Genomic DNA, 23,286 nt, shown 5'->3' with positions numbered 1-23,286 from the left:
ACATCGTTTTCAGTAATTTGGAGTTTCAGGAAGCAGTTTACAGCGAATTTTGAGTATAGATCTTCATTTGCAAACTTACATAATTCAGTTGACACAACATTTACAGCTAGCAAACTATGCACAGCGCCGAACGCTCACAAAATAGATATTAGAGCAACAACAAGTGAATAGTGATTTTTCAAAGAAAATCATCTTCTCGCGGTGGGGCGCATTTCGAATTAGATGGTCAATGAACAAAATTGTCGCATTTGGGGAACTGAGAATCCAAAAGTGATCCCTCAACGTCCCATGTATCCACCACGAGCCACTGTTTGGTGCGCATTTTGGACAACGGCGGTCGTTATCGTGAGATGATAAACACCTGCTTCTGGACTCAAATTGCTGCGATGGATCTTACAGACATGTGGTTTCAACGGGACGGCCCAATCTGCCACACAGCAAATGAAACAATGGAATTGTTGAAGACGAAATTTCAAGGGAGTTATCGCGCGCCGCGACGATGCGATGCGGCCACTGCGATCACGCGATTTGAGACCGTTGGATTTTTTTCTTTGAGGTTTGTTGGAAGAGAAGGTGTGTTACCAGCAACTCAAGAAGAATTACTGAACTGAACGATAAGATTCAACGCGTCGTTGATGAAATTGAGTCATCACTATGCCAAAATGTGATTGAAAATTTCGTCAAAAGAAACAACGAATACCCTCGGGGGCTGATCGAGAGGGCTATTTATTGAATGTTGCGTTCCATCAATAATCTTCATGCCATACCCTTTTTTTAAAATAAAAACATGTGAATTTTTCACACAACCACAGCGTTTTTTTCGATTTTTAAAATAACCGGTCTTAATGCGACACCTTATAGAAGCTTGAAAATTGCTTTAGAACTCACTGAAGCTATTTACATACATAGCCCTAATCGTTATTGAGCTACTCCACTTTGCTGCACTCCCGATAAGCCTCAGTCTCGAATTTGACCATCATTAGCATTTTAATACGAGACCGAGGCAATTTTTAGCTTAGTCGTCTCGTGGGATCAGAATTATTAATCTGATAAATTTCATAACGGGCTGCTGGAAAAGTGGTCGCAATGGAAATTAATATTTAATAATGCTGTTAACTAGATTGCAAATCAAATTTTAATATTTTATTAACATTCGATTAGTACCCCGAAGAGGTAAGTTTTTTATTTTCAAATCTATAGGGCCTGATGAATGAAAACTACACCCTCAAACTGCTAACTAAGCGAGCACTACAGATGTACGATCTTAAATAAATTCCATCTGTTTATGACCACTCAAGCATGTCATATGTAAAAACGGAGAAATCTATAAACATAATTGATTAAGCACTGACCAAAATTACATGGAACGCACTCGAAAATCAATTCAGTATTTCCTGACAATAAAAAGCAAAGAATGAAATGTTGCTCAATTTCTTTAGAGAGGAATAATTATTATTTAGTCGTATAAAAATCGTTTTATTGGACGTTGGCACAGAACACATGAAGTGAAAACGAAATCTGCTCCTTACCACACGGTTGTTAAGAATGGATTATGTCATTGGGCTACTGCGTTTGCGAATCGCTTTTTTTGCCAGCAAAAACGGTTCTTTGGTAATGGGAGATGTAAAAACTTTCGCTCCCATAAGAAGCAGCAACAATGTTGGATGTGTGATTCAGGACCATTGCGGCAAACCAGAATTTTTATTTTCGGCTCAGTTCGGGTTTAATCCTTTTTTTGCTGAGGAGTAACTGGGCAGGGTGAGATTTGGAGTAAACCCACCTATTCACCAAAATCACCCTCTTCACCTTCTAGGGCCAGGTAGAAACCTGACATTAGAAGTGCCTTGTCGGCATTACTTCTAGGTATAAGACACTCACATTCACTTATCTTCTCCTCCTTTGTTTTCCCGCAGTTCTTCCGGTGGGACCGAGCGGAACCTAGCGGGAACCCAGCAATCGCCTTGACATCTTGAATTAACCTAAACTAACCTGAACTAACCCGAACTAATCTGAACAATCGCTATACAATATGTATAATCACCTTGGATTTGCATTTTTAAGGCGTAACACATCACACAATATTGTAAGTTCTTTTATAGTCATGTTAGAGATTCAAGTACGTTAATACTATGAATTTATTAAATCCGAGGTTAAAACGTAATAAAATTTATCAATCACTGCAATCAGCAAGCAACTAGGCATCGATGCCTCTTAAATCACCGCAGTCGCACTAATCACTCATTGAAATCGTGTTGAAGGTAATTAATTTGAATTTAAATAACTTTGCAGGTTTTTGAGTATATTTTTGGCGCCTGCGCGGATTAAATTTAAAGACGCACTTAGAGACATGTTGGTAGCTCAAGCCCTCGGCCGCCCTCAAATCGCGAAGCATTAGAATCGCTGCTTTTAACCAATTCTTCTTGTCGCGTTTGATTGCTCAAAACTGGATTTAAATTTTCCTTCGATTGCATTTTTTGTCGTTTCGTTTTGTGAGGCTTTTGAAGTGTTCACGGGGCCGGACTGCCTAGTTTGCGCCGATGAAAGACAGCCGCGCAATAGCTAATGTTGCACAAGAATGTCTGTAAAGTATCATATAATTATCTCGTATCTTCACAATTTGTCGTCAAAACAATCCAATAACGAAATGAGTAACATTTTTCCTTCTGAAAAAACCTTTTAGCAGATTAAAGTCGAAATGAAATAATACAGAGTCCGGTTTAATGGGCGGCACTTAAATACCTGTGACTAAATTGTTCGGCATGTTCGCCTTGTTTCTTTTGTTGCAGTTGCCAACAGAGCTGAAAAAGTGCTTTAGCGTGTTACAGTGCGTTGTGCAAATCAGGGCTGCGCATAATAACTAATGGCCCTGCTCTTATTTTAATAATAAATGTCCTGCTGTTTTAACTGATCTTAAACGATACGATCTAATCTTGGATACGCCTGTTTTATCTTTTGTTCTACGGCGAATTGCATTTAGAACGGTAATAATGGTGTTAGTAAGTTGAAAGAGTCACGGAGAGGTCACCGATCCAAAGCGGTGATGTGGGTCTGATGAAAAATGGATCACATATCACTGCCCCCCCCTCGAAGGGGGGATCTTCCGGACGAACGCGCCTGGCAGCGGAAACCATCATACGAACACCTCCGACCTCCAAGACATAAAGACCGAGCTCCATTCTCCTTAAAACAAAAATACCAAACACTACCTTCACAACGACCATTCGTTAACCCCGTAACATGACCCGCGTAGGTGCTTCTAAAACGAACCTTTCGTCAACCTTGACATTGACTCGGCTAAAAAAAAACAATAACTTCGCTACAATTAATGGGAACAATGCTGTGTGAGATCATTATCGTGCATGCAAACAAGACGTTGAAAATGTGAGCATTATTTGTGGTCGTTCCTACCTGCTTATTGTTCATTATTTAATCTGAAGGGTCATTCGCCGAACGATTTGGCAGCGACACATCAGCGAGTCTCTTCTGCAAAGATGCAGAAGTAGAAGATCGAATAGAGAATCGAAGAACGGAATCAAGGTCGAAAGTGGAAGCGGCAGGGCGACCATTTACTGCAGAGATCACCGGTCTTGGTCGAGCACGTGGTTGTTCCTTTTAAACGTTGCCGTTTGAAGGCCTGAATGGCCACCACTGGTTTTGACTGGCCACCGATGCAAGACAGTTTTTATGGAGGCGTGCGGGATTTAAAGAAGTATGTTCACGAATAGATCTAGCCAAGGGTAACATGTCATTCAGGAGAAATCCCTAGAAGGGCACTGACCGCTACTCTACCTCTGCTTAATCCTAGCATTGTGTGACGTTTACGTTGGCCTAAATCAAATTGTAATGCTGTCTCTCAGCAGCAACGATTTAGAAGGACTAGCTAAAGCGAAACGACCGGAAAGCTGCCATGTATGAATGTCCTTATAGCCTCGTTTTGTCTTCAGAAGCGTATTGAGTTCTCGGTAAATGTTTGGTCAAGAGGAAACTGTTTATTTCAGTCTTAATTTATTTAAAACACAATGAGCATCTTAAATCTTTTAATTACTTCATAAGGTGCAATCACAACTCAATGCAGTTGCTTAGCCAACACGATGACCAAACTTAAATCCCCTTGATTTTTTGGGGGGGGGGGGGGGGGGGGGTAACTAAAATGTTCGGTTTACCTGAACACTTCTAAAAGTCGAGACCAACTTGTTGCTAACATTATAAATGAAGCAGAGAATATCTGTGTTGATTCCGAGCCTGTGAGAAAAGTCACATCTTTCAATGTAAGGAGAGTTCAAACTTGTATCTAGGAATTTGGAAAATATTTTCAGCAAATAATGAATTAAAATGCTTGTTTGGTAAATAGTCACTTATTAATGAACAAATAAATGATATTTGTTTATGGATAAATTGTAATTTATTAATAAGCCATGGTTATTGACAAGCTGTGTTTCATGATAACTAATAATCTGAATCCCCACCCTAGTTTTTCAGTAATTCCGAAATGAGTAATTGTTGTTATATAGACATTTATGAAAATTTCACAGTAATGATTCTGATCTAAATTTATGTTTTTTTTTTCAGGAACGAGGATGGGAATACAAGCAAATCTGCGTCACCAGAGTGTCGGGCTTTGGTTTTGGCATTGCCGTTTCGGGAGGAAGAGACAATCCTCATTTTGCTTCAGGGGATCCCAGCATCGCTGTAAGCGATGTTTTAGCCGCTGGACCTGCTGAACGTTTGCTGCAGTAAGTCAAATTTAATGATTTTTTAAAAAAGCTTGAAAGCGATAATACTCCTACTTCACGAGAAAATTCAAACTTTCTCAGCAGTATGAACTATATTTCTTTTTTTTTCATTCCATCATTGACATATTCCTTCTTTTAGGGTTAACGATCGTATTATATCGGTAAACGGAATTTCCCTCCAAAACGTGGACTACGCTACTGCGGTCCAGGTGCTCAGGGACAGCGGCGACACTGTCTCTCTGGTCATCAAAAGGAGGACGCTGCAGCTGTCCCATGGTCATAGTGCCTCATACAGCGGACCACCCCCTTTGGCCGCCTTGGGGGTAAACCCGCCCCTTCCTACAAAGGTTACCTTAACGAAAAATTCTAAGAAAGAAGGTGAGTGATTGCCAAAATCTGGATTGATTTTCGCTCACATTTCGGCGGACAATACATGTGTGAACTCTCCTTAATTCACGTTATTTGTACACAGATTTTGGGATTGTGCTAGGCTGTAAACTATTCATTAAGGAAATCTCTTCCAAGGCTCGGGAACAACTGCTCAACACCAACCAATCACTAGACTTAGGGAGTTTCGTGACCAAGATCAATAACACCAGTTGCAACGATCTGATGTCTTTGAAAGAGGCCAAGAAAATTATCGATAGCTGTAAAGATAAATTGCACATTACCGTTGCCAGGGACTTCGTGGGACCGTCCAATGTGTCCCATCAAACTCAGAGTTCCATTAGTACTACTGGAGCTGTGAATAACTTTTATAAAGGTGAATTGTGTTTGATTAATTTTTAGTTGGATGTATCGACGAATTCGCACCTGAGGCACGCGAACGGTGGCGGTCATAGAATTAAGAAAGACATATAAAAAATAGAAATAAAATTCCTTCGAAAGTAATTTTAAAAAATCACAATAATTTTTGTTAAATCGTAAAAGAAATTAATAATGTAAATTTTAAGGAAATTGCAATAATCAAAACTAAAAAAAACATTTTTTACTTTCAAACGAAGATTTGGCACGGACTTAATTAGTGCCTAATAGCGCTCCCTAGGAATAAAGTAATAGCGTTGAAAAAATCTGGAATATTTTCGATATTTTGTTGCCTCAAGGCCTTCTTTATATCGTTTCATAAATTTTCAATCGGACTAAGATCGGGACTACATGAAGGCCATTGTAGAAAAGACAGAATTCTGATCGAGCTAAATGCTAACACTAGCTACCGTATGCATGGGATCGTTGTTTTGCTGAAATTTTCAAATTACAAGCAAGTTCTCTTCGGCATACAATCTCCATAATATTCTTATATTGGATCTATCTCCATGTTTCATTGTAACTGTGATATATTTAGGATTGTATTCCTGGTTTGTAGACGCCGCACATACCGTTTCTCATCTGATCCTATCCGATTGAATTTTATTTCATCGGTCCAAAGAACGTACTTCCACTGGAACAAAGTCCATGCCTTATGATCCTTAATAAACTGTATTTAAGCCGTGCGATTTTTTTTTGAAATCATCAATTTTTTACACTCAATTCGTCCATATAAATAGCTTCATTCAGATGACGTCTAGTTGTTCGAACGGATAACACTGTTTTTCTTTTTACAATTTTTTGCAAAAAGCTCTTTCTGAATATCAATAGCCGTCATCGTGAGATTTTGACGAGACATGGAGATCCCTTAACTTTTTATAAAATATAAGCTTTGGGATTCCCACAGACACTTTGAGAACATAGATTCTTTCATTGTTGTCAGATTTTCTCGATATATTCCAATTTCGGTAAAAAAAAGTAGGCGTTCTTAGTTCTATGGCCTCCACGGTATATCTTCTCTTAAAAGGCGGATTAAAACAGGACATTCATATTTTGGCCCTTAGCAATGTTCCAGCTGCTCTGAGTTTTGATTTATAGTGGCTTCGTGTTAATTTTTCGGTAATTTATTTCTCGAACTGAAAGCATAACGATGGGTTAGATAAAGACATTTTTCTCGAAATACTGGGCGTCTGTGTCAGAATAATGCGTTAGTCGTGCCAAAAATTACATTCTTATGAGCTTTTCTTACTTTTGTAGTCTTCTGTCCTGATGATGAGGTTAGACCTCGAAACCAGACCTCCACTGGTAGGAATTTTTATGAGAAATATAGGGTCTCATGTTAAAATCATTCATTTTTTGCCCCAGGTGATGATTTTCTCACATCTTCTCATCAAAGCTACTCCAATCAGAACCTCTACGTACAGCCGCCCACCAGAAGCTCAAACTTACACCAAAATGGATCTTTCGATGAAAAGGCTGAACCTATGTCCAGTAAGAGTGGTGAGAGGATTTAAAGATCCTTATGGTGATTTTTTATTGTTTTTTCCAGTAAGTGGTCCAAATTCGCTGAGCGATGAAAAATCTAATTTGGCCCCCAGAGGAAGGTCACGAGGTCCTCTCACTGAAGCCAACTTGAACCAGCTGGACAGCAGGAATGGTATGGCGATTTATGGCAGGTCAAAGGGGGGGAGAGATGAACCTCCTCGGCCTCCTCCTCCTAGAGCTGAAGGTTCGTAGAAGCCCAGTCTCCTCTGTTCTTGTTCCATTGATTTTCTTTTAGATTATTATAGTTCAAGAAGACAGTTGTATGACGATGATCCGATCATTCAAAAAACCAAGCAACCGATGTAAGTGTCGTATTAAGAAATCCAATGTGTTGTCTTAAGAATTGTGCCACTTTTAGCCCTGACGCAAGATTCGTAACATTCCAAAAAGAGGGTTCTGTGGGTATTAGATTAACAGGAGGAAACCTCGTTGGGATATTCGTAACTGCGGTCCAGCCGGGGAGTCCTGCCTCCCTGCAGGGATTGCAGCCTGGTGACAAGATTCTCAAGGTAAATAGTCACAAGAGGTCCATTCAGGTTAACATCGGGCTTTGACGGATCTATGTGTATTGCTTGAATTGCGGCTCAGCGGTAAATTACATATAGATTTTTTTAATCAGACATAGCAAGCTAAAAATCTATCAAGATCATCAAAAAGAGTCTTCGGAAAGCTAAAAAAATTGTGGTTGGAACTATAAAATGTCAGAAAAAAAAGGAATTTTCATATACGCAAAATAGCAGTGCGCGCAGTGATTAACCAAAATCGGGGTCTTTTACTATCAACCTTTTACATAAAAAATTATCCAATTTTAGGTAAACGACATGGACATGACGGGTGTAACCAGAGAAGAAGCTGTGTTATTTTTACTCAGTCTGCAAGACAGGATAGAACTTATAGTTCAGTATTGCAAGGAAGAATACGACAGCATTGTCGGTAAGTAGTAATTTTCCCATTTAAGAAGGTTAGCAAACACATTTCCATTTTTAGCGTCACAAAAAGGAGACAGCTTCCACATCAAAACCCACTTCCATTACGACAATCCAGCGAAAGGAGAAATGTCTTTCAGATCAGGAGACGTGTTCCACGTTATTGACACCTTGTACAATGGCGTGGTTGGTTGTTGGCAGGTCTTTAGAATAGGTAGGGCATGTCTCACTCTTCGCGACTTCCACGATTCGAGCTCCGATTGGGTTTCAGGGAGGAACAATCAAGAAGTCCAAAAAGGGATCATACCAAATAAATCAAGAGCGGAGGAGTTAGCCACTGCTCAGTTCAATGCAACGAAGAAGGAAATGTCTGCAAACGAATCTAGAGGAAGCTTCTTTAAACGACGAAGAAGTTCCAATAGAAGATCAAAGAGGTCAGTTATTTGTTATTTGTTTTGATTTTTTGCGAATTGAAATATATAATACAGCTTGGGTAAAGAGCATTGGGACGACATCCTCTTCTCCGACACCATATCGAAATTCCCGGCCTACGAAAAGGTTTTACTAAAACACCCAGGATTCACCAGACCAGTCATCCTCTTTGGACCCATCGCAGACCTATCTAGGGAGAAACTTCTTAAAGATTATCCAGACAAATTCATATCGCCTCGTAAGACCATTCTTAAGCAATTAGAATTTAATTTTGAATGTTCACCGTGGTTTGTTAGAAATCGATGTGACAGCATCAGAAGATAACTCGAAGACCCAGAAATCCACGGCGAACATTATAAGATTGTCCGCAATTCGGGACGTAATTTCAACGGGGAAACACGCCTTGCTTGATATAACTCCCAACGCTGTGGAGCGTCTGAACTATGCTCAGATGTACCCCATTGTGGTGTTTTTCAAGGCAGAAACTAAGATGGTGATCAAACAGCTGCGACACGGACTACCGAAGTATGAATTTGATCTTTTAGAAGTCATTTATTGGCTAAATTTAAGTCGGATTAAAAATAGTTATCGTTGCTTATGTTTCAGGACAGCGCATAAAAGTTCAAAAAAATTGCTAGAACAATGTCAAAAACTGGACAAAGTGTGGGGACACATATTTAATTCAACGATAACTTTGACTGACAATACGGACACTTGGTATAGAAAGGTGCGCGAGGTCATTGATAAGCAGCAAAGTGGGGCTTTGTGGATGTCTGAGAGCAAGGTGAGCGAGATCATTTTAGCTTTTCCTTTTCACTATTTCAAGGGAGGAAACAGTGAGATTCCTCAAGGAATCCTTAACTTGGCACTCTTTCAAATTTCTGACGGTTACTGAAAGTTCGGATATTTAACCGTGGACATAGTATAGGTAGTATTGCACTCGCATATAATGAGCATTATCCCCTCAAGGAAATTTCTCCGCTACGTCAAACGTCAGCAACGCAACTCGCACTAACACGAGCACGGTGGTGGGTACAACTAATACGACCAATATTATTTTCAGGCCTACGACTTCTATTCCGACATATACTTCCCCCCTATTTATCTCGAACCCAAGTCCACCAACTCCCTACCAGGCCACCACAGGCAATCCCGTTCTTGCACTCGTAAAACCGCCTTATCCATGTACAGTTCACCTCAATTCATCCATCGAACATCCCCATTTATTACTAGAAACGATCACTCACCAAGTATGTGTCGCGAATGTTCTGTGTACCTAGAGTCTTGGAACGTTCCCAGTGAGTACACACCGAGCGTTTCAAGGGAATGTTCCCTGTACGTTCCAACGGAGGAGTCGAAGTGTTTTCGACCTGCTCAACCGCAGGCTCCTGAGAATGATGAGCAAAATAATAATAATTATGCAAGTACTCCGGTTGGTGTTTCATTTTGTGAGAGTAACAGTGTGTTGGCTTATGCAAATATGGTTAACGTATCAAATGCAGCTAACAGGGGCGTAAAAGTTTTAAAGAATAATGGACAAGAGCCCATTTATTACGAGTGCTCATATGAGCAGAAAAGCGTGACAACAAAAGGGGGGATTGGGGACAGGTTCCCCCCTATTTGGGAAGAAAACTACGGGGAAGTTTAAGACCTCCAAAATTTTGATGGAAGTTTTAAATTTGTTTGTTTATGTTGTTATATTTGTTTGGCTGGTTGCCCCTGCCCTAACGTATTTAGTTTCGCCTTGTACTCACATATTTCGCTTTTATCCTCATTTAGTACTAATTTCTAATCTAAACCATCATATAGCTATCCCTCCAAAGCGCACCCCTACTGAATATAATAACACGAAACATTTGCATGTACTTGTGCTCACTCACCACATCTCATTTCTTACAGCCCGAAGAATCGCTTTCTGACGACTTTCTCTTCCCCATGTCATCACTTCGCCTCTCATACGCCAGTTCTCCCGAAAGCGACCTTGAGCACAGCCCAGGACCCCCATCATCCCCTACGGGGTCCGGTCCTGGGCCCGCTCCAGGACGCCTCACTAAAGCTAGCTCCGATCCTAGCGTCGTTATGCCTTTGGAAAACGGCCCTAATGATGCTTTACCTCCTTATCAAGTGAGTATCACGTTGAGGTTCGCAGCAGTGGAAGTCAAAAATTTTGTGATATATAAATCTGGTTTTTCCAGCCTGCTTACGATACCAGGTACGGATTTAGCAATGGCTCTCAAGGAGGTCAGCAGCAGTCTTCGTCCGATATACCCCCGGATTCGCCTCTTACCAAAGATCCTGGTTATACCTTATCAGATCCGGACATCCCTTCTTCCTTGAGCACTGCAGAGTTTAATGGTAAAGACATTTATTCGGCCAACGTGTTTAAGTCTAGTGAGTACAAGACTGGCGAATATGGTGGCCCTGATAGGAGGGGTGATTATGGTAGCGGGGACAGGAGAGAATATAACGGCGATAGGGTATTGCAGCACAAAAGGTACGGACAGGAATGTTCTTGAGGTTCCTTATGAGGAAGGTGAGGGGTTTTAGGCAGACGAGCAGTTTGCATAATCCCTACAACCACGGGAAGTCGCACAGTTTAGGAGCAGAACATCAGTCCATGCCCAATTCTCCGGGTGCGAAGGAAGGCATTTACGGCACGGCTCCAGATTTACCACCCAGAGTTGATAGAGCTGCTAAACCAATGGGAATTCTCACAACTCCGAGTAAAGTTCCAAACGGTCGGAGCGCTCACGAGAGATTATTTGGATCCAAACCCGTCTCAACTGAAAATACTAACGGAGCGGAAAATGGCGGATTTCTCGACAATAAAGCTGGATCTTTAGATCGCAGTCAAAACTCCAAATCGGTATGAAATTTAATTTAAGCTCAACTAAAATTCGCTGAAGAGATACATTTACTTGAGCAGGATTCCTTATCGAGCTACGACTCGTACAACAAGCAAACATCAGCGCCTCCACGAATCGGTCCCAACCTGCATGATGATCTTAAAACAACTCTTTCTAAGATCGATCCTGCACATCAGGGCAGTCCTTCCAGAGGATCCAGATGGAACGACCAGCAAAACCATCACAGGTGAGTTTATTTTGAAGTGAGAATGCAGCGGTGATGTGTCCGTTAAAATGATTGTTTCATGGGTATTCACCTTTTTTAAGGCTTGGAGGTTCGAAAATGGACATAAAATATGGCCTTCCTCCTGGAGACCCGATTAGCGATTCAAGTCCTAGGCATTCCAGAGAAGTTCTTGGGGCTCCTAGGGAAGAAAACGGCCTGCCTGGTGATGGTGTAAGTCCGCGCGGTTCCGTGGAAAGAGATATGTACAGATACTCCAGATCGCCCGCAAAACAGATTAATAACATTCCAGGGAAATCTCATATAGAGACAAAGACTGATTATGGAAAATATAGGTAAGTTTTACGAGAAATATTTGGTTGTTTTTAAAGTGGTATTATTTAAGCCGGAATAACAATAATATGAACATGACTCCGACCCACCACCCCCCGCCTCCCGATTATACCAGAACTTCTCACCAGGATTTGCGGGATTCACAGCTCAGCATTCATCAGCATTCACCCTTAAGAAGCCCTCCGACAAATATGAATGGGTAATTGAACATTTTACATTTGAAAATTAAAACTTATTTAACTTTTATTTCGTCAGATACGATATGGGGTCACCCAATCATAATATGAGCTCATTAAATGGTAACCAGTATAAGCCGATACCGCCTCCTAAACCTAAAAACTATAAGCCACCCCACAACCAAAATTACGGCGGTCGTGGAGATGGAAGCATGGTACAACCACCATCGATCTACCAACACGGAAAAAGTCATAGCAACCCCGTTGTAAGTACAAGTATACGACATTAGTCAGTATCCATTTAGCATTCAGTTCAAACTATTGAGAGTATGAACTAAATTCTGCATAACTAAACTTAAGATCTTTAAGCATAAACATTTTTAGGACCCCCGCACAAACCCCAATCCTCACAACTACTACTACAACTCACCCCCTCCCCACACACAATCAGGCACCCACCACGCATCACCCTACTACCCCGATCGTCAAGTGTATGATATGGCGCCGCCTTATCACGAATCTCCCCGAAGACACCCGAGCATCTCCTACGCCAGCCGAAGCGAGATCCAGCCAATCGCCAACAGCCACGACTTCGGGCCGGGGATGGGCGACCGTTACATAGACGGGAATCCGGGGATAATGGGCGACCATCGGCCACATCCAGTGGTGGACTTGCAGGGATCCAGGGAACAGAGGGGATCGGCGTTTGAGTTGTATAGAAAACCAGTTGGGCATAATTTAAGGTGAGTTTTGGTTTAGTCGACTGAAGAGTTTAGCTTTTTGAAGCAGCCCTCCGCCTCTCTTCAGCTTCGACTGGTTAAAAATGTTTGAAGGAATTTAAAGCAGAGGTCCCGGTTGGCAGAAGTAACAGTTTTACAAATGAAAGTTTTGTATTGCTATATTGAGGTTTGAAATTCGGAGCAAAAGTGATTATCATTTAAATGTATTTACGGGTATTGACGGATCATTCAGTAGAAATCCCAATAGTTGCACAACTGTTGATTCTGCTGAACCGGGCCAGTCACTACAGTTTGACAATGCTCAAGGTACATTCAACGATAAACATGAGGCGTACGTTACCTAAGCCTTTTTTTCCTACTCCAATTTAGTAGGAATTAAGTTGTTGGAGTCCAATTTCTATCTTTGGTAATAAAAGAAGTTATAACATAGACAAGGAGTTGGCCACCTCCTATCTAACCATACACCAAGTTTTATTTATTTTTATATCTTTTATTTAGGAGTTGTAGCACTAATGAACTTTACACGAGTTTTCATTCGCATTCGCTTTTTTGTCAAGAATTACATGTCAAATTTGACCATTAAGCGGAGTTGCAAGGTGAACTCATGCGGGGTTCTTTGGTGCAAGTGCATGTTCCTTTGGCATTTTGTGTGTGTACGCTGGCTATATTTTGAAGATTTTTTTAAATAGAATTTACCAATATGTTATTACCATGTTTCCTCCCTTAGGGTTGTCTATATGTTGGACTTTTAGATTAGGTACGTTAGTGTGGTTTGTCATATCGTTTATTTTGCCCGACACTTAATTTTTTTGGCATTTTTGGCTGGTGTTAATATGCCCATAACGCCTCGATTTTTTACTTTGTTCTTAGGTAATTTTACTGGTAAGTAAGCATGAGGATTGAGGTGTTGGGTTGGAAAGCTTTAAGGCGATGGGCGGTACTAACTAAAAGAGTTGGGCTTGGGACGTGTCCAGGAGATTAAGCGAACCACAGTTATATCAATAATAAAACTAAGCTACAGACATTTTGTATTTTCTTCAAGTTCTTCTTTGCATTCAGAGTGTTTACCATGTTCAACTGATCAAATTTCTAAAGAAAAAGTCTTTAAAATTCGTACAAGAAAGCTTTAAGGTCATGAAGCCTCATTTTCCAGACATCATTTTACTGTTTCCGCAGTTCTATCCGCTGCGTTTTTCACATCCAGAGTAGGTAATGACTGATGATGAATTGAACTGTGATGAAATTGTGACGGTTCATGTCCCACTGATCTATTTAAAACACCCGTTTGATAAAAAGAGAATCGGTGAGTTACACTCTCGCCCCCTCGCCGTTATGTTCTCCCCGCTCTTACTAATCGCATTCTCTTTTTATCATACAGGGGCTTGCAGGAGCAGCACCAACCGGCTTTTTACGGATCGCAGCCTAACATAGCACAAAAACTAAACTCATCATCGGCTACTAACTCCCCCAAAGTTAAGCCTAAACTAACCAAAGCGCAGTCATTTAAACACACGAAATCGGAAGGGGGCTTTAGCACCCCCCGCTTGTTCCGGAAATGGTCCTTTGGCAGAAAACATAACAAAGAGGACACCCCGAAAATGTCCAAGAAGTTAGCGGTGCACTCGGAGAGCATTACCGAGAACCAGGTAACTTTTTATGGTAGAATCTACTATGGGGCTAAGTACGGACCTTTGGCAGGTAGTGAAGGACTTTAACAAGAACGCTCAGGATTTTTCGAGGCCCACCAAGAGGGACATCACCTCGGCAGTGGTGGATCACAGAGGGGCTCATTTAATGAATCACTATTGGGGGGTTTCGTTGGAGGTGCCTGAGGGCGCCGTGGCGAAAGGAGAACAAAAGCAGATTTATTTTGTGATCTCAGATCCGAGATTGTGCGACAATGTTCCGCCTCTGGACTTGGAGAATGGTAAATTTTGTGTGTATTTGTAGTGGTTTGTTTAACAATGTACAGTACTTCTAATTCCTTTGGAGATTTCTTTCAGGAGTGATCTAGAGAAAGGGCTGTTTTCATTCATTTATGATCCGTTTTGTGAATATCCTTCATTTCCGCATAACATAAAGTTAAGGTATTTTATAGAACATGCCGGACATATCTTCAACTTTTAAATCTGTACTACCACCGTCTTTAACCAAATTTTCTCTTCTTGGAATAGCCCAAATGCCCACTGTAATATAGCCAGTGTACATACATGTTTGAGTAGTTTTGTGTGAATACTGTAAATTTCTAACGAATGAGCTTTTGCAATGTTTTCACATTTTTCTATTTGTTTTTTCAGGTGAGACCATGTTGTCGCCGCTAGTTATGTGTGGACCTCAAGGTAAGAAAATCGAATCACGTTATCAGCACCTGGTTAAGTATTATCTGGGGCCATTATTTGTCTCGTTGTATAGTTTTTCTAAATAACTTTTTTTATTAATTAACTAGGTAAATAACAACTAACTTCTCAATAGTGTTGTGAATCAAGGTGGCTATGGGCTGCCCTGATGGTTGAAAACAATTGAATATTCGTTTGCGCGTTTACGTCACCCCGAATTTTTTAAACTTTCCAAACTTCGATATTTGTCATCTCAAGAAGTTGTGAGGCGATAACATTAATTATTAATAATAATTAATAATAAAAAAAGTTAAAATTTTTAATTGAACACTCTGTATTATTAGCAAATGCGCGAAATGACAATTGTACATCGGATTATTTCGGCCTTAGAACGCTATGATCACCGAAAACAACTGAACATTCAGTTGAGAGTTTACGCCACATCGAGTTTTTTAAACTTTCCAAATTTCAATTTTCGACATCTCGCGAATTTGTGGGGCAATAGCAAATACACGCTAAACCTGCCTAAAGGGCCTTTTTTTAATCGAACACCCTGTATTATTGGCAAATGTGCGGGAGGACAATTAAACATCGAATTATTTCGGCCGAAATGGGCCCCGGAGCGCCATGATGGTCGAAAACAATTCGACTGTTCAAACAAGTGAATATTTGTTTGGGCATCGCATCGAAGGTCGCTGTGCCAAGCTAAACATGACGATCGAGCTGAGATTTCCGAAAAACACAGTGGCTCGAATCTAGGTCAGTGGCGCACACAACAAATTGAGTTTTACGACTATTTGTAAGCAAATGTGTTATGCGACATTGTTATGCAACAATCTGAATTTTTTCTTTTATTCACGAAAGAATCCTTCTCTCACTCGGCCAGGATCGATTAATCATTGCATAATTAAGTTCAGCTCTAAAATTATGTCCTTGAGATATGCTACTAGGAGCCTCTAAGTCGCAATTTACTCTTCGTTCGAATTCAACACATCTATCAGTATCAAACGAGCGAAAAAACCGGGCATCGACAACATAAACATAAACCTTGCAAAAACTATCGTAAATAATAAAAAGCCTCTTGGAGGACCTTGAAGAACTTGGAAAGAAATATGTATATCGTCCTTACCTGGATGTATCTTTTCCGAGTTGACGTTGAGTCATGCCCGCAGTCCCAACGTGGACGTAGCCATGATTCATTGCTGGAAAAGTTCAAAAGAATGTTGGTTGTGGAGGATCTTTCGAGATACTTGCGGACGGAATGCTTATTATTCTGCGGTTCATTAAAGTTATGAGGGCCGGGACTCTTGGGCCATTCACGGCAAAGACTCTCCCTTTCTACCCTTTTAGCTGTTAACTGCCTTAGCAAGAAACTTACTGTTATTATTCCTCGGGTGACAATTCTAACTTTCCTTCCAGGTACCGAGTTTCTAAAACCTGTGATTCTAAACATCCCCCATTACGCCAACACCCTCCCTAGCCTGGGAATATCCTTAAAAGCCACGGACTCCGAACAAGACATTCACACGGATTGGGACAACATACTGCTACCCAGCAATCATGCCGCTAATAGCGTTGCCGTTAAAGTCGACCATTTTTAATGCCGTATGCCTAAAAATCATTTAGGTGCACGGTTTTTGCCTATTGCCACAATATACCTAGAGTGAGTTTTTTGTGAAGATGATACTTCGGTCGTTTATATTACTACGTCTGGGCCTTAGATTAATTATAAGGGAAGTTAAAGGGTTAGATGTGGGGCTGAAAGAGGTAAGAAGTTGTGCGTACGGGTGCATAACGCATTCTAGTGCGTTGTAATTTAATCATGATATGGCGCCATATCATATTTTGCAAAAAGGAGTTTATTTGTTGTTTTTACCTTAAATTTACCCTAATTTCATAATTTTGCCCTAATTCCTCAATTTAAGCTCAAAATTTGCGCAATCACTTTTCTAGCAATTAACGATATGATGCCCTACAGTAAGCCCTCTTTTACCACGTAAGACACTTTTTATCATTTTATGGTTATATTTTACTTATTATAACTTCCTGTACATATTGGTTATAGGTAGATTTAGATCTAACACATGAACTTACGCCTACATTTAAGCAATATTTTTAATGTCGTATGTGATCTAGAAAATCAAATAACTCTTAGCAACGTTAGACGAAATTTATATTGTTGAATCTCGTTTTAGTGCCGTTGTTTACTATGTTAACTCCGTATATATATTATACAATACCTAGGTTTATGCAAGACATTTTTAAGCAATTTATCGGTAGGAAACTTATATGGATATATAAATGTTGTTAATTATTAATTAGTATACACTAGTATAAATAATAATGTATGCTCACTTTTGTAGACGTGTATAATTATAATATAAATATAAAAATACTATTTTCCACTCGAGAAAGGCAGTTTTAATTTCGGCTTGATTAGCAAAGAACGAAAACTGATGAAATGAGTTAAGGCCGCTAGAACAGTCGCTCGCATTTACTCACGAGACGGATAGCGTTACTATTTACGCAACTAGTTGGGAAATGCCTAGTTTTACGTAACGAGCAGGAAGACTGTTGCGGTTATGAAATACAAGGTGTTATTTAAGTACGCGGCCCAACTTCAAGGGGCGATCTTTGGGTGATTCTAAGATGAATGATTTATATAAACATAGACCCGGTAATGCTTCGTTTTCAAGATACAGGGTATGAAACTTTTTTTATTTTTACGTAATAAAATAAACTTCCAAATAACAAGAAGACGCACTAATATGACGTTGAAACTTGATGACAGTTTTTAATTTAATACAAAAGAACCTTTTAAGCTAGAAATTGTTTGTTTTCTTTTGCTGGTGGCGTGCAGAGAAGTAACATCGGAAATTTAAGAAAAATCAAACAAGAAAAACGTTTTATTAAAGCTACACTTAAACAAATTGGACGCATTTTTTTAGTAAAACAACATTTAACAATAAGTAAATGTCAAATTTCAACAAAATCGGCTAAAAGATTATTAAGATTTTTACGAAAAAACAATTTTTTTAAAAAAGTTTGACACCCTGTAGTTTGCAAACGAAGCAATACCGGACCTATGTTTATATAAACTGTCCCGTAAACTGTCTTAGAATCACCCCTTGAAGTTTGGGCACGTATTTAAATAACACCTTGTATACCGTAGTGTTTGCCCAACATTTACCTATTTAGGGCAATAGCACTGCATCTCCTGGTCAACAACTTGACTGAATTCGAGGTCTTCATGCGTAAAATTGGAGAACTAAAACACAATAATTTTATAAATTAATGCGTTTTATTGATTTGACACATAAAATTCAGAAATATATATTTACGTAATAATTTGTGTATATTATTATGTAATAATATAGCTATGTATAACACACACAAACTTATTATTTATAATGCATATAACTACAAGTAACAGCATTCTTACATATTTTGAGATCACAAAATATATAATTTAATAACAAATTTAACAATAATCATTATTTCCGAAACTCTAAAAATCCTTACAAAAAAGTCTGGGCTTCTGCAAAACGGCCGGACATTTGCACCATTTCACGGAAGACGGAATTGAAATAAAGCCCTTTCCTGAACCGCACCGGCCCGTCCGCCCTCAAGCTCGTATTGCTATACAGATTCAAAAAATGGCAGTCGAATTTTTATTACGTTATTATTAGCGCATAATAATATTAGGAACAATTTTGAATTTTTTCGTCTTGAGGCCGGCGAGCCACGGCATTTCAGAAATCAAAGGAAAGTGGCATTTTCAGCTGCCAGATATTTTAAGAAACTGACTAAAATACTGTATGAAAATCGAAGTCAGGCCTGTATCACAAATTTTTAGCCTAACGAACAAAGAAGAGGTTGGTAAAAAATATAAAATACAACATAATTAGAGTGTTAACAAAAAATATATAGAAATATGCATAAGGGGAAAATGAAGGGTTTTTCGTCAGCAAATATGTAACAAACAGGGCTTTTCCGCATGTCCTTTTAAAGCATAAGTAAGGCCTAATGCAAAAAATTACTTTAGATAAATTTGTGAACAGATTTGCAAACTTCCAAAGTAATTTTTACCTATTCAGTACGTACGTTATAAAATTTAACCCCACTCACTCGCGGGAATGACTAAAAGAGAGGTGACTTCCTTTAGGTATAGAAAATACTAAGAATTTTAGTCATTCCACTCTACACCCACACCATAATCATCAGAAACAATAACTAAATTTATGGCTTTTAGCCTGCTCGCAGCAAAAAAAATATCAAAATACTGATTCAGAGCGTGATCGTCACCGATTTAAGTCCTAAAATTGCCGTTGTATTTTCCGTGTTTTTACAAAAATTTGATATGTGCTTTCGCACGTTTACTACACCCTTAAATACGAATTGATTGTTACGTCTTACCTAGTAAAAATAATTGCCTTTAAATATTCCTGAGAATGCGCTCTAGTCCCCGAAAAGTTGGTCGAAATTCATGGTGAAAACACAATGGCAAGTTACCTGATAGCCGAAGCCGCAAAAAGCGGCTCGTTTTTCATTAAATTTAAACTAAAAATGTTCCCTTACCTACGAGAATGTCCCATTCACTCGAAACCCCACTCAAATCGAAGTAAAATTGTTTGTTATACTGGGAGATGCTTTGCACCACATTTTGTACTTTACTCATAATATAGATAAAACCTTAACAATTTTCCATGTCCGTGAAGTCTCTCTGAACTGACTCTCTCTGAAATTCCGCGTAACAACACGATTTTGAATTTGGTATAATAAATAAATTCCTTCATCAAGGCAGTTAATTAACGAAGTTTGTTGAGGCTAACCATTCCTCCATGCAATTATCTGGATTCCAGAGCTTATTTTCCACTTTAGGAAAGGCGGATTATAAATAAAACGAGTTCAAATACAGTCGGTCTCGGATAAACATCTGTGTAAACACATGCGACTATGACCGTCTAACCGAACGAAAGGTGTTCTTTTCTACAATATCGCTCCGTTTGATCTCACGCTAATGTGCTGAATTGGCGGGCTCTAATATGCCCAATTGGAGCCTCATGTCTTAGATTCGATGCGTGCACAGAGAAGGAAATGTTGCACAAATTTCAAGTTTCCGTCCAACGGCAATTCCGAATACGCTCAGTAGTCCGGGAGAGTATAGTTAATGATTTATAGTCAATGGTTGAAAAAAATGTGGTTCTCATGACTTCTGAGGCGTTCACTGGCGTGGAATAAGTTAGATGAATTGCTTGACGTGTTTATACGTCATACAAACGTTCGCTTCCCGAACCCAAGACATCCCAGGGGCGGAGGTCAAATTAATTTAAAGAACTAGGAAATGCCGACCACAAACCCGCCCTGGAATTGTATATTAGTTTATTGATAGCATGAAAAATATCGTGAGAAGATATAAAAAGCTAAGCGATGGTTCGAGCTTGCTCCCGTACTACGCGACCGACCTCTGTTGTTTCGAGGCAGTTTAACCTATCTAATTACATTTCTGTGTAAATGTGGCTTTGTAAATACGAATAACTCACCTCTGTAATTCAGTGCATTCCAGCTAAACTTGTCACCAATTCACCATAAAAGCAGTTTAAGAATCGGTAACAGAACACGCGCATATATGAAGTTTCTTTTAGCCTCTACATTTACTAGCCCAACTGCCGACTGCTCTGCATGTGTTGTATTTCCCATGTCCGATAAACCACACTCAAGTTGATTTGGGAAGCTGATAAAATGCCGCGAATTAATTAAACCAATATAAATCTCACGATTATGCACAGCGCATGTGCACTGAAAGACGGTTTATTTGACAATTTCATTGACAATTGATTGATTGTCAAATAGCGTGTCAAATAGCTATTAGCCGGGACCGCCGAATGCCGCAAAGTGGTATTTTATAAAATGCCACTTTTGCAACACTTCCGCGACAATTTAATCAAAGTTTTATAATAATTAAGCTCCATAGAGCGATAAAAACTCTTAAACCAAGGCCAAAGCGCAATTTTAAAAGCCCGCAATGCTAAATCTTTTGGCAGTTCTGTTTGTTTGCCCCGGAAGTCTGGCACACAAAATTAGAGATAATGACGTGTTTACTAAATGAGCGTTATGTGCTTTAGTAGAACATAGAACTGGACATTTACCGTCACAACTAGCAACAATATTTCGGTTGAAAATCGGTGGAAATTAACCAACAACGTACGGTTGATCCCAGACAATGCTCCAGGGAAACTGCTAGAATTGCGTCAGCTGCAGTTCATTACGGGTAGTAGTTCCGGTTTTGAACAAATTGATTCAATTCCTATAGTGATGCGATTGATTGTTAAAGTGATTTTTTTAACTTTAGGGAAATTGCATGGGGCCACACGTAAAAAATACTTCGATGATATATGTTCAGAGAGACCGAAAAATCTGATCGAAATCAAATCATTCCTTCAACAAGAACAACTCCATTTCGCAAAAATGGTTAAAAACTAACAACTCTACGTTTCGCTCTTAAAACGATGCTCCATCGTCTCTACGGGCGGCATTTGTACAATAAGCGAGAAAATGTTAAAAACAGATTCCGAGAAAATTTCTTCTTACAAACCGACAATGCTGGCGTGATCTTAAGACAGATATAACCTATTTTAGTTTTATCTGGGAATAAAATTCCGTAAATTCTCAATGGGATTCAAATCAGGTAAAAACGCTAGCAATTCTGAAACGATACTTCATAGTTTGAAGTATAAGTAGCTTTGCCTAACTTTCAAGCCTTGACTTGATTAAGACCACAAACCCTCTCATCTAACCAAAAATCACGACAACAATTTCGGCCTTCTACTGTGTCCCTTCAACGGACACTTTTATTAATTGGCTGTTCCGAAACGAACTTTCGTTCCACTTAAACATACTATGTACAAGGCTACTTTTAAAGCATATTATACCAGGCGTTTGTACAAAGTCTATCAATATACAGGCTGTCTTTTATCGACCAGTACCACGCGGTACGTCTAATTGACTTTTCCGGTAAAACGTGCGTTGTGGTCTAAAATAAAATTACAAAAAAATACAGTCAAATAGGACGAGAGACAAAGACTCGTTCCGAAAACTATGAAAAACTGTCCCTGCGCAAGCGCATCACAATGACGGATCATTCGGGCTCAGTACTTTTTATTACTTCCGGTTCTCCGCTATTGGGCGCACTGTTTGTAACACTGGCAACACTGGCAATCACGCTCTTCTGCACTAGAGGACTGAGAGACTCCTTCTCCTGGGCGTGAATTATAATGGAAGAACTTGTAACTTCGGTACTAGAGTCCTTAATAATATTGTTCCTAATTATGGGTTGGTTGTTGTTTTCCGCCCGCACTCTGAGGTCATCCAGCTCTTTCTGGAGTTCGACATTTTGGTGTTTGAGTTCAGCGTTTCGCCTTTCGAGCTCGCTGATCCGTTCCTGCTCTTTCGCGCGGCACTCCAGAATCGCTCGTTCTCTTTCTTTGGAGAGGTTCCTAAAGAGTTCTAAAACTTTCTCTCGGACATCGTCATTGGATGACTTTAACACTTCTTCCAGTTTCAGATAGTCGGAGTTGTTCTTCTCCGAAGATTCTGATGCGCTGTCTTCAGTGTCAGTCGACAACTCGATTTCCGAGTTGTATTTTGGAGATACAGTTCCAGTTGAGTGGTTTTTCTGGAGTACGGATACTTTTCCCAGCGGCGGAGAAGGAGGAGTTTTAATGCAGTCGATTTCCTCCTAAAATAAAATAGAATTTCATTGATTAAAATAAGGGAAACTAGGAGAAGGAAGATTAACACTTCATGTCAGTGTTAGAGACAAACAGAAATTATACCTACATATATGGTAATGAACAAGAATATTACTTACCTTAACTCCATGACCATTAGTCAGTGGACTATGCTGATCAATGGGCTCAGTTTTCACCGGTGAAAGAACTTCTTCCTTTTCAATAGATGTAGACGAGCATTGCGGAGGAGTTGTCGTATGATTGGTACCTGCATCATAATCTTTGCCATATTTATGCTTCGTTGGACTCGGAGGAACCAAGGCTACATTCGGTTGGTAACTTCTTTCAAACCTAAAGTTCAACGTCGTACTTTATACAGTGTGGATGTTTAGGATGAAACAGTCCATATAACTAAGATGCTGAACATATGTGGCCAAAAAA

At 39.7% G+C, this 23,286-nt stretch overlaps 2 protein-coding genes across 4 annotated transcripts in view; one reads left to right on the top strand and one right to left on the bottom strand.

Annotated features, from left to right (window-relative positions):
* Positions 1–17,518, top strand: part of pyd (polychaetoid) — a 46,827-nt gene extending 29,309 nt beyond the window's left edge. Inside the window, exons 2-27 of one of the 2 annotated variants that reach the window (XM_066405807.1) lie at positions 4,570–4,733; positions 4,873–5,111; positions 5,206–5,496; positions 6,795–6,842; positions 6,903–7,028; positions 7,087–7,266; positions 7,318–7,384; positions 7,441–7,591; positions 7,895–8,015; positions 8,070–8,222; positions 8,280–8,442; positions 8,497–8,678; positions 8,737–8,965; positions 9,047–9,224; positions 10,340–10,564; positions 10,636–10,934; positions 10,988–11,306; positions 11,367–11,533; positions 11,614–11,865; positions 11,916–12,062; positions 12,119–12,305; positions 12,424–12,782; positions 14,158–14,425; positions 14,478–14,706; positions 15,077–15,118; positions 16,535–17,518. In XM_066405807.1, coding sequence (XP_066261904.1) covers positions 4,570–4,733; positions 4,873–5,111; positions 5,206–5,496; positions 6,795–6,842; positions 6,903–7,028; positions 7,087–7,266; positions 7,318–7,384; positions 7,441–7,591; positions 7,895–8,015; positions 8,070–8,222; positions 8,280–8,442; positions 8,497–8,678; positions 8,737–8,965; positions 9,047–9,224; positions 10,340–10,564; positions 10,636–10,934; positions 10,988–11,306; positions 11,367–11,533; positions 11,614–11,865; positions 11,916–12,062; positions 12,119–12,305; positions 12,424–12,782; positions 14,158–14,425; positions 14,478–14,706; positions 15,077–15,118; positions 16,535–16,716 — 4,968 coding nt within the window. In that variant the 3' untranslated portion in view covers positions 16,717–17,518. The remainder of the gene's footprint in view (positions 1–4,569; positions 4,734–4,872; positions 5,112–5,205; positions 5,497–6,794; positions 6,843–6,902; positions 7,029–7,086; positions 7,267–7,317; positions 7,385–7,440; positions 7,592–7,894; positions 8,016–8,069; positions 8,223–8,279; positions 8,443–8,496; positions 8,679–8,736; positions 8,966–9,046; positions 9,225–10,339; positions 10,565–10,635; positions 10,935–10,987; positions 11,307–11,366; positions 11,534–11,613; positions 11,866–11,915; positions 12,063–12,118; positions 12,306–12,423; positions 12,783–14,157; positions 14,426–14,477; positions 14,707–15,076; positions 15,119–16,534) is intronic. The other variant, XM_066405808.1, reaches the window with a different exon arrangement.
* Positions 17,519–18,392: 874 nt separating this feature from the next.
* The window catches only part of Snoo (Sno oncogene), an 80,475-nt gene continuing 75,581 nt past the window's right edge, over positions 18,393–23,286 (bottom strand). For both annotated transcript variants that reach the window (XM_066405832.1, XM_066405834.1), the window contains exons 8-9: positions 22,986–23,196; positions 18,393–22,853 (exon numbers count right to left, since the gene is read on the bottom strand). In XM_066405832.1, coding sequence (XP_066261929.1) covers positions 22,254–22,853; positions 22,986–23,196 — 811 coding nt within the window. In that variant the 3' untranslated portion in view covers positions 18,393–22,253. The remainder of the gene's footprint in view (positions 22,854–22,985; positions 23,197–23,286) is intronic.

Source organism: Euwallacea similis, chromosome 2 (assembly GCF_039881205.1).
Source record: "Euwallacea similis isolate ESF13 chromosome 2, ESF131.1, whole genome shotgun sequence".
NCBI lineage: Eukaryota > Metazoa > Arthropoda > Insecta > Coleoptera > Curculionidae > Euwallacea > Euwallacea similis.
Note: the sequence above shows the minus strand (reverse complement) of the source record. Positions and strands in the feature narration are given on the sequence as shown.